The sequence below is a fragment of the Corticium candelabrum genome, chromosome 4, assembly GCF_963422355.1.
Source record: "Corticium candelabrum chromosome 4, ooCorCand1.1, whole genome shotgun sequence".
Classification (NCBI taxonomy): Eukaryota; Metazoa; Porifera; class Homoscleromorpha; order Homosclerophorida; family Plakinidae; genus Corticium; species Corticium candelabrum.
Genome location: NC_085088.1, coordinates 8,241,469 through 8,252,435, shown reverse-complemented (window position 1 = coordinate 8,252,435; position 10,967 = coordinate 8,241,469). Strand labels below are relative to the sequence as shown.

The window sequence follows — 10,967 nt, the reverse complement described above, 5'->3', positions numbered from 1 at the left end:
TTTCCTCAGCTGTACAAGTCTCTTGTCATCTCTGCAGATACCGACTTACTAAAACTTATGAAAAAGACAAAGTTAACCTGACCACAAGCGGTAAATAGAGCAGTAGCCCTATACGTATAAGCGACTCAACTAAACAGCTATTACTTGCTTGTTAAAAAAAATTCACGATTATGGAAGTTTAGTGAGCAGTGTCAATGACTGTCAAAAAGTGTACACATTACCTATTAAACAAGTGTACACTGTAAACAAGTCTACACTGTCACAGCTTGTCTCTTCAGCAAGTCTTGCTCTGTCTGACATAAATGCAAAAAATAAAAAAATAAAATCGAATGCTTCAAGTAATTCAGTAAAGATTCAAATGATTTAGAGTACCTACAACTGTAGCATACATACCACTTCCTTAAGAGCCAATTTCAGCTGAGCTAAACAGTCTCCTGATATGCTAGTCCGCTTTTGTCCATCCATCAGAACGCCCTTGAAACAATCTAACACCTGCACTCTAATCACACACTACAGTTGTCACACATCACACAAGTTGATTGACTGACAGTAAGTTACCTTGTCTTCACGTTTGGACAAAGCCTTTTCCCGTCATTTCGACAGAATTTACGTAAATTAAAATCAAATGATTTGTCCTTCATAGATATCTACAGCAATGAAAATAGCAAAAATTAACGTAATAGCACAAGTTAATTTGAACATATTTAGGGGCTGTCCGTATTTAAAGACATTCTACAAAAAACAAACTTTTCGTTTGGAAGTGGTGGGGTAAGTAGCCGTTTCATTCTTTAAACCGGAAGTGAAATGGTGTTATGAACAACTTTGACAGGTGCGTTGCAAGTACTCCTGAAGGAACAACAGAGTGTACAATGACTGGTTGGAGAAATGCTTGATAATTGACTACAGATGGAACTTTGACATGTACGGATACTATTTGCAAGATGGCAGTAAAGTGGTAACTGTCTCTTCTCAGCAGAGAAGGCACTGTCTCTCGGACTGCCACATACACAAGATTCACGAATAACTATGAGAAGATGATGGAAGTGTTGTGGCAGACGGCAGACCTCCAGACAACAAATGCATTGTGCTAATTAGGAATGGACATCGTATGTAGATACATATTGTCTAAGATTTTATATAGGTGACATCAGACAGTTTAAATAGTGCAGGCATCAACCGTTTCGAGGTCGGGGTCGGGTAGGGGGTCTGGGTAAAAACAAAAAGTTTCCTTTTTGTAAAATGTCAATAAATACGGACGACCCTTACGCATAGACAGTATGCACAACTTAATTACAGCTCTTTGTGTAGACAACACTAACCCATCCTTTACTCATTCCTATTCCCTAACCACCCTGTATTACAATGCCAACATTCACAAGGGTAACAGTACCATCTACTGCTATTTCAAAAAAAAACTTCGTACGTTCAGTCTGACCATTATATTCGAACACTCTCAATTCATTTCTCTGTCTTGTTTCTACCTTTACCCTGCTATAACAACTTTGGCTGAAATCATCAGTCTATAATATAGTAATAACAAACATCATGTCTTCACTCTTCTATGCTGTTTAGTTACCAACTCAAACTGTAACACACTTAACTTAGTGTATGGCATCTTTCATGTTTAGAGAACATTGTATGGTAGTCATAGCAGACACCGATTTTACAAATAATGCTCTACTGAAACTGCTATGAGTTTAGTGGTCAAAAATGTTTCTACCTAGTCATGATGAAAACAATAGTGCCCATGATCTGACAAAAGTCTCTAGCTATGCTCTCATTCTAAGTCATTTTCTAATAACCTGGTGACAGTATTGTCAAGAATTGTGCTGCTGTGCCAGGCATGGCTCTAACTTCATTTGCCTAATTTCCAAAGTGCAACCCAATCTTCCTATCAGAATTCTGTTGTTCTTTTGATGTCACAATGTTCCTCCAGTATGTGCCCACCTGATATCTGCCCTACATACTACAGTAATTCAGATAAAGTAAAACTGGTAGCTTACATCCTTGCCAGCTAAGTGCCCATTTTGCTCTTGTTCCATTCTTACATTTTTAGATCGATACGTGGTGAGATCAACTTTCTACAAACATGTAACTTAATTGCTGTAATAATGTTGGCTTGGCATTTCTCTGGTTGCATCTGAGTTGCTTGCATGCAAAATGAACACCTCCATGTCTATAGTCAACTCATCCTGAACTACCGTGCCTATAAACATTAGTGGATCATGTGACATTTTATACATTTCTTCGACACGGTACAAGGGGTGACTGGGTGTGGTATCCCAGTCAGGCAGAAGTGTGACTGCCGATGTCTAGCCCACACTTTCCCAAGCCTTCCCAGTTCTGGATGGGTAGCGGTACTCCTGATAAGGCCTGCCCAGCCACATATGCTGGACCAGATTCCTGATTAGTGACAGGTCTCAGAAAGTTGTGACCATCATGCATCTGCCACCAATGTGCAAGTCCAGACTAGAGGCTTCCAGTTTTACCTAACCTGCATTCACTGTCCTTATCTCATCGCAGTTGGACTTGAAGCTTTTGGGAAAATGATAAATGACGAAGCACTACAGTGCAAACCCTCCACGTGCCGGAGCATTGCAGCTTGAATGAAGAGACCAAGAAAGAGACTGACATGCGGTTATGTATTTGCCTAAATCAGCGATCATGTATTACGACGATGCCTATCAGGTCGGTCGCAAGCATGAGAAAGAGACCACATTTGGTCACATATTTGCATTAATTAGTAATCATGTGTTACACCGTTGCCTAGCAGGTTGGTCCTACGATCATACGTATGTACGTACCAAACTTGCTACTATACCTAGCGGTTCACGTGTCAGTAATTAGTGTAGAAGAGATGCCATTGGCGTGGATTTGTTTAAGGTGGATCTCTTCATGCCTATAGCAGACCCAGACAATATGATCCTTCACCCATCCCCGTGGCATGTACTATATTACATAAAACGTGCAGGTTCTAATGGGACAATAGCAATGAACTACCGCTGTCTCTGTGTGATGAGCACCTTTACAGCCTGTCCATAAACTAAACTACTAGTACCAGCAATGTCACTGCTGCAAAATGTTGGTAAAAGTAATAGGGGCAGTCTGTAACACTCTTAGCATCTTACTGAGTAGAATAAGTTCTTACCCAATTTTAGTCAGTGACTTCTTGGCTATTTAGACAATTCTCCTTGCTAGACTATGACTGATGGTAGTGCATAAGACTGTAATTGATAAGTTTGACACCTACTGCATTTGTGAATTCAGCAAAGTCTTGGTTTACATATTATAGACCATTCTCATTAGTGTTCTTAGTAAAGTGCACATCTAGGACATCAACTCTGGTGTCCCGCAAGCAATCAATGACAACCCATTCCCTGGGCAGTACTCCTATAGTAATTGCAACGTTGTATAGAAACAGACTTGTTCAGTCTTTTGTTTGAAACCAATAGACTTGGCTATCCATTTATTAGGATACTGTACGAATAACTTTGAGTTGTCATTTCTATGTAAAGTGTTATGGTCCCTTTTGACGGCTGATGCCAAAATTGTGGCACCGAAGATGATCCCCGGTGCTACATAATTAATATTAATCTAGATGTGACTAATTGATATTGAACCTGTACACTAAAATCAGTTCTACATTATCCAATACAAGAGTTAGCGCTATCTAAAGGCTGCTAAATAGCCTTAAAGCCTTGAGCTGCCTAGGTGCTGTGACTTCCATACAGTTTCATGTGAGTCAATAGTCTCCTAGCCACTAACTGATTAGGAATGTCTCTCCAAGCCTAGTTCCATAATTTCGAAGCCTGGTGCCACAATTGGCACCATCACCATGGCAACCCTGATGTAGAGGGCATTTAGAACACATGTCAGTTATCACATACTTGCGTGACAGTACGATCCTCTTCTGGTGGTTCGTCAGAATCAAAAGTAAAGTATGGAATGAAAGAGACTATGCTAAAGGTGATTACGTTTCCTGTAAGCGATTTAATTAAGCATCCCTTGTCAGACTACGATGGCGCTACTTATGACAATGCAGTTCCCACAAAGCTCAAATATAGAAACTTTAAACTGCCAGTGCTATCCTTGTCTTCAATGTCTGAGTTGTCAAGCCCTGACACTCTGATCCAAAGTCACCGAAGAGAAGGCTTGCTATCACTTGTCTAAGCTCTGCTTGAAATGGCAGAACATGTCTAAACTATGTTGCTGTCAAATCCATCAATGGAGTTAGAAATTTCACAGCGAAGAAGAACCTTATCATAACATCAACATATGTTCAGTATGTTGAAAAGAATGTAACCATTCTCTCATGCATGCAGAAGATGATTTACCATTGAAAGCTGAGGTCATCTTGGTAAGACCCAAGAAGTACATGTGACTCATTCATCTTCTGCCTTATTCCCACACTAAAGCACTTCTTCCATTCCATCAGCCATTTATCACTTGAAGTCGACAATGATGAGTTCTGTAGCTACTCACCTAGCCTCATCAACAATTAATAGGATATAGATAGGCCAACATGGCTAGCTTATCAGCTCTCTGTCTTCATGCATTTTCCATGCTTTCTTTCCTCTTGTCATAACCATGTATTGTTTTAGTTCATTGGACTTTGCATCTTAGGGAAAGTCTCCTTGGCATCAGTCGTCTATCAGGGTTTACACAGACTATACCGAGCTAAGGGCACAAACAACTTGCAATCATATAGGTGCCATACAGACAACCTCCATAAACACCAACAAAAGGTGCAAAATCTTAGAAAGTTGGTTGAAGTAGAGGAAGAGGTTTGCTTACCCTAAATACTATATAGCTTCAATGTCGTCTATAGCAATGCCAATAAACAATGTTCCTGGTTCTTCTTTGCATTTAGCAATTTTATCAAAGTTTCAATCACAAAAGCACAGTATTGAATAACTTAGAGATACTATAATCTGCAAATAAAGCTTAACATCCAAGTCACGTTTGACAATCCAGAACTATATGACTCAGTTCTGTAAAACATTTCTTGATGATGACCATCCATCTGCATATTTGTTTGCATAGCTTGCATATGTAGTCAGATGATGTCTTGTGGTGACCTGACATCAAGTATATACCAGTGGTATTAAAAAGTCTGTTGACCTACCAATAACACTGGTCTTCTAATTATCGTGTTCAGCATAGAGCTATGGCATTGGTGATCTGCAGAGAAAACTGCTAAACTACAGTTGTTTTGTTCCTAGTTAACCAATGTACATAAGTAATTGTGACAACAAAACAGCAACACTAAATCAAAAGTTCTCCCATTGGTCTGACAAAACCTAGCACTACTGTAGTAGTTTGTCTCAGTGATGATATAGTGTCCATAGATATGATGGTAATACTTGTGTATGATCAAGAAGCATACTTGATGAAGTGTAGAAACGCTGCACCAAACAATAGTAACTACTACTGAAAACTGCAAAGACATCAGTAACCACCTAAACAGTAGTCAGAACATTCACAAATGGTCATATCTCAATTTCTAACTCTTCATCAAGCAGACAAACCCATATGCAAAGCTGAGGTAGTAGCTACCTCTATTTGGTAAGATACCATATCCAATGAGTCACAGTGGAATATATCTGACCTCTTGAAAAGACTGAATTTGTTGTCTACAATTCTGTGAAACATCCTTATCATTCTTGTGTGCCACAAGGCATTGCACCAGTTTGCCAGCTCCCTCGCTAACAACTTCCTATAAAAGACAGCACCAAAAGTTAAAATACAAATCAGTAAAACTTCCTTGCAATTACTTTGCAAAATTTCAGTATAGGATGCTTGCATTCTCTCATCAGTGGCTTATTGATCCGAATATCCTACAAACAAAAAAAACTCATTTGCTTGACAAGTAACCTGTTAACTCTGTCTTCTGATGAGGCAACTGTTAATGGCATTGCACATGACCCAGTTTGTGAGAGAGATCAAAACAGTCTGGAGGTTGCCATGAAAAGAAGGAAACATTACAGAGTTGTTAGAGCATGTGCTCTGGCTGTGCAAACGGACCTGCCAGACACAGGCCGGTCTGGCATGCTAGCCAGCTCTGGCACAGCAGCCATCCCTGACATCATGTTTCCCATGTCTGGTGTGTATTGCACATGATTATATAAGACACTGCATACAGACTAGCAAATAACTGAAATGCATAAATGGCATGAAAACCAGACAGCCAACTGCTAATTGTAGAGTAAACTACCACCACTTCGCCTCTTGCTATTCAACACATACAGTACAATCTTAGTCTACCATCTATGCTAACCTTAACACGCCGTCCAGAGTTAACTATTATTACCGGGAATTTCTGAAACAGCGCTAAGGGCCACAATACAGAAAATTGGATTGTTATGGAAGAAAATCTGTTCCCAATAAGCGCCTGGGCGCTTCATAGAAAACTATGAAAATTGGCAAAACAAATTGAGTACATGTACCATGAAGTGAGCAAGTGTGAGGCCCGTCCTGCATACTTAGTCTTTATTAAAAACTTACGAGTATGACCAGACCCGACTGCCCGCCTGCACTTCTTGTCAGGTGTTTCGTTAGAGGCTCATTTACCTCTCCATTCTTGTACGTAGCTCTTTCGGTTAACACCCAGCTCATGCGACGCAAGGCCGACATTGCTTCCGAATTCTTCTTTCAGCCTTCTGACAAAGCTCAACTTCTGTTCCACAGTGTAAGACTGCTGTCTGGCTGTCATACTGGTAGTACACTGTAGTATAGTAATGCACGTTACTAAAATACAACCTCACCACAATCTTGATTCTTATTAGCGGCCCATGGGCTTTAAATGAGAACAGTTTCAAAAGATTGCCCATTAGGTGATCGTTTGGCTGGAAATTCACGGTATCGTTATCAATTACCATTCTGCTTAGGTAACAAACTACAGATCATAGAATGCTCCAACTCATCTCCTCTTTCGAGTCTCAAACTCTACGCTTGCTGCCACAGATTCCAAACCCTTCTATTAGAAAATGAAGTATTTTGTAAGACAATGTAAAGTGCAGCTGTATAAGTTGCTGATTGTGAAAGCTACATAGAGCTAAAAAGCTCTAAGTGCAAAACTCCTGAACATGTGTTCTGTTAGTGGCTGTCAAATCGAAACTTGTAAAAATCGTAAAGATGTGGTTTGTACCACCTAGTACTCTACACCATATAAATCCTTGAAACTTCAATTTACCAAGATTGTAGCTCATGCAAGCAAAACATGAAAACCATATCAAGAAGGAGTTTGTATAGAGCATCCTCACATGAGCGCAGAAAATAAAGTTTGTCTCATCTTCAGACAAAACATTCTATGGTTTGCCATGCATCCATGTAGCAGTGTAGCTTTCTAACAACATACCATGTCTCTGAGTTCAGCTTCTTGTCACACTCACATGGAAGATTAGATTATCACTAAAACCAATGCACTCTAAAGTGCACAAAAGAACACAGTTTAAACCACTTGCTTTCAAACTACGTGGAGCTGTTCTAAAATTTGTTATCACTTTTTATATGACGCAAAACTTGCAAAAAGCTGTTTACTAACTTCCTCTGCAATAAAAATGTAACTTTTGTTGTATAGCGAAACATACTTCCAGCACCGTTGAGCTGAAACTTGGTTGATTAATACTTACATTCATGTATACACTTGTTCAAACTGAGAAACACACACCATATGCATTGCACAACATCTGGAGAATTTCTCTTCAAATATTGTATACTATTAAACCTGTTGAATCCATAGTTTTCAATATTCCTATATACTAGTACATGAAGCTGCGTTCTCATCTTCACCTTTCAGATATTAGCCCTCAGGTTGTCACAAAGTATTACAAATTTAGATACTACGTTAATACCAACATACCTCAGCCTCTGCTGCTGTCCACTCTTTCAAAGACTGTTGACATTGTAAAGAAACTTTATCAATGTTTTGTTGCAAACACTTGAACTCTTCCTGCATTCATTTATCACATGCACCCACCTAACCGAGTAAACTTGCACAGCATGCTTACTGAACTATCATCACTTGAAGGTGGACAGAAAGAGCCAAGATCTTGCAAACATGCTTCATGAATGGCTGGATTGAGTTGAATACTCAAAGCACGCTCACGAAGAACTCGTAATATGTCAGTATGGCACTTTCTAGACACCTAATCAATCAATACAAAGTCAGTGAGTACAACTGAATAAAAGAACTCTGTAACAGCTACAGTTGATTATCAATCACCTAACCAAACATGATCTACCCATGCACCAAATGGCTGTTTCACAAGTTTGTTTATAACTACAACAGACACATACCATACCCTACACAAATTCTTATACTGTATTACGATAATCCTTCAGAAACCTGGCAAAACATTGTAGCTTGCTATTCTAATGATCTTTTGACATACAAAGATTGACAACCAATGATTAAAAGCAGAAATCATTGTCCAACCATTGCGTTAAATTATCAAGACTTGAATCTAGTATTACATTGATCTAAACCATTCCCATTTATCCGTTGGCTAGTAATGTTCATGTTGACTTTACAATTGATAAAGAAAAGCAACTGCCTCACTGCCATGGCATAGCTAAGTAAGGAAAGGTCAGATAAGGGGATGTGCTCCCCAAAATTTTCAGCCTTGGACTTTTAGTATTGCCTCATGATGTAGGATATCTTGCTAGTTCTTTTTTTGGGTAACCTAGAAGTCTAGCCTTGCGTTCTTCATGATCTAATAGTTTCATTATACCCATATCCATGTCAAAATGTTTTTCTTCAATAAATAATACATTTCTTTCATACATTTTGATTGTGTTTAAACAGAAACAACACCAAGGTTCTAGCCAAGCATGCTAAAGCCGCTGCGCCTTCAGAGCTGACCATTACGTCTCCAATGTACTGTACACGGCACACGTGCACTCCCTCTCCAAGAATTATGACAAAGGGGAGGGACTAGCTACTTGAAACGTTTATCAACAGAGTGATAATGAGGGAGAAGGTAGACGCTTGTCAATCATGAGTCTCTAATTGCATACCTAGAGTATGTAATTGGAATTGTTGCCTAGTAATAGTAATGAGAAAGGTTCTTATAGCATGGTGTACATCATGCAGAGCGTGGTACAGTAAAGTAGGTATCCTAAACCAATCTACCAAACCAGTGGTAATTTTAGTTTCAGAAATTTGCACAGACACATACATGCCACGCCTACATGCCACGCCTATACTGCTACGCCTTCCAAAAATTCTGGCTAGAACCCTGACAATTCAAAGTCATCCTAAATAGTAGTAAATTGCCAAAAATTAAAAAAGGAACTCCTGGAAGTTGTAATAAATGCAAAATGTAAAGAAAATGTACATGCAAGAAGATAAGAAAGATCTAAGTTCCTGAGATCTAGCTCATATAAAGCACAACTTAAGCTGCGTTTACACGAGGCCCGCTAAATTGTGTCCCAGGCCAAGGGCCCATAGTCTAGCGCTTGGCCATGTTTTACGTTCACATGTCCATAGCCACCATTGGCATCTCAGCTAGATGTGTAGCCCAGGGCTTGGCCATGTTTTACGTTCACATGTCCATAGCCACCATCGGCATCTCAGCTAGATGTGTAGAGTCAGAAGTGCAAGTCGACCAAGTGGTCTGCAATGGCGAGACACAGAAGTGTACCATGGACTGACGAAGAAGTGACGGCCCTCATTGGGATATGAGGAGATGAGAGCGGGCAAAAAGCGCGTGATATGAGTTCACAATGATCTTTCGCCGTGATTAACTGCATGTGCATGCTAGTCAATAATGGGCGAAGCTATATTATAAACGGGGCCCAACCCGGCATTCGAAAGTGCTCGTGGGCACGGGGCCAAAAGGTCATGTGAACGGAGCTTTAGAGAACAATGCGAGAAAGTGAAAACCATGGGATGTCTTCTGGTTCCTGTCGTTGCATGTGGAGTCATCGCTGAAATTTGAAAACAATATACGTTTGAAGCCAAATCGGAATTCAGGCTAATATTCAAAACAGGCTTATGATCAAGACAGGCTTATGATCAAGACAGGCTTATACGCCACTTGAACACGTTAAGGTATAGACATGACAACTTAGTATATAGCACTTGACAAAGCAAGATTCGTTAAGATACACTAACATGAGATGCTGGTTTCAAAAGCGTCAGCTTCTTCGTCATCATTGTCAGTGTTATGAACGCTACATCCACACGCTGACACATGCGCATGACCGAGCGCATATGCATGCTGAGTTGGGCATATTGACCAAAAGCTCGGCTTCTAAATGAGACCAGCTTGTACGCAGCACGAGGTCTTCGATTTTCGCCTTTATTCAAGGTCAGCTTTACCGTTGCATGTGAAACCATCTTCCTATACGTAGACACTGATCTTCCTCAAATACCAGTAGCTTCAAAGCTGTAATTGTATAACTGCTACCTACAAGTCCATAACATTAGAGAAAATGGAGAGATGGCCGAAGAATGCAAATTCTCTGCACAGTGATGACATTTAGCATAATATGGAAGTGTATCATGTTAATGTGCATTTCTTGCCTCAAAATACTAAAAATGAGCAAGTTTGGCAAAAGAGACTAAGGGGCTGTCCGTAAATAGCGATAGTTTTTTCACTCCGTAAACTTTACGTTTGTGGGTGGTGGGTCTCCGAAGTTTTCAAAGTAAAAAATATCGATGACGCCTCTTGACACACTTTGCATTGAGTGTACACACTCGCGTCCAGTTAAGAAACTCCTACTGATAGACACAGTTTGCGCATAAAGCTAACCACGCGTTAACCGCATGTCAATCACGTGTCGAGAAAATGGCTGTACAGCCAATGCTTTTGAGACTCCGCAAGGGACGTTTCTTTAGAGGGTTAGCTGATCCTGATAAAGACGCTAGATATTATGCAGTTATTGAAGCACTTTGAACACTAGATAAATCTAGTTACAGGACTTCATTTTTCGTGGAAGCACAGCGGAAGTGGACTGTAACT

The 10,967-nt window shown here is 40.0% G+C and overlaps 1 protein-coding gene across 2 annotated transcripts in view; it reads right to left on the bottom strand.

Moving 5' to 3' along the window:
• Nucleotides 1-10,967, bottom strand: part of LOC134178785 (Golgi apparatus protein 1-like) — a 33,395-nt gene continuing 22,428 nt past the window's right edge. Inside the window, exons 10-16 of one of the 2 annotated variants that reach the window (XM_062645679.1) lie at nucleotides 8,010-8,147; nucleotides 7,862-7,951; nucleotides 5,775-5,837; nucleotides 5,609-5,716; nucleotides 559-647; nucleotides 373-499; nucleotides 1-293 (exon numbers count right to left, since the gene is read on the bottom strand). In XM_062645679.1, coding sequence (XP_062501663.1) covers nucleotides 373-499; nucleotides 559-647; nucleotides 5,609-5,716; nucleotides 5,775-5,837; nucleotides 7,862-7,951; nucleotides 8,010-8,147 — 615 coding nt within the window. In that variant the 3' untranslated portion in view covers nucleotides 1-293. Of the gene's footprint in view, nucleotides 500-558; nucleotides 648-5,608; nucleotides 5,717-5,774; nucleotides 5,838-7,861; nucleotides 7,952-8,009; nucleotides 8,148-10,967 lie in introns of both variants that reach the window. The other variant, XM_062645680.1, reaches the window with a different exon arrangement.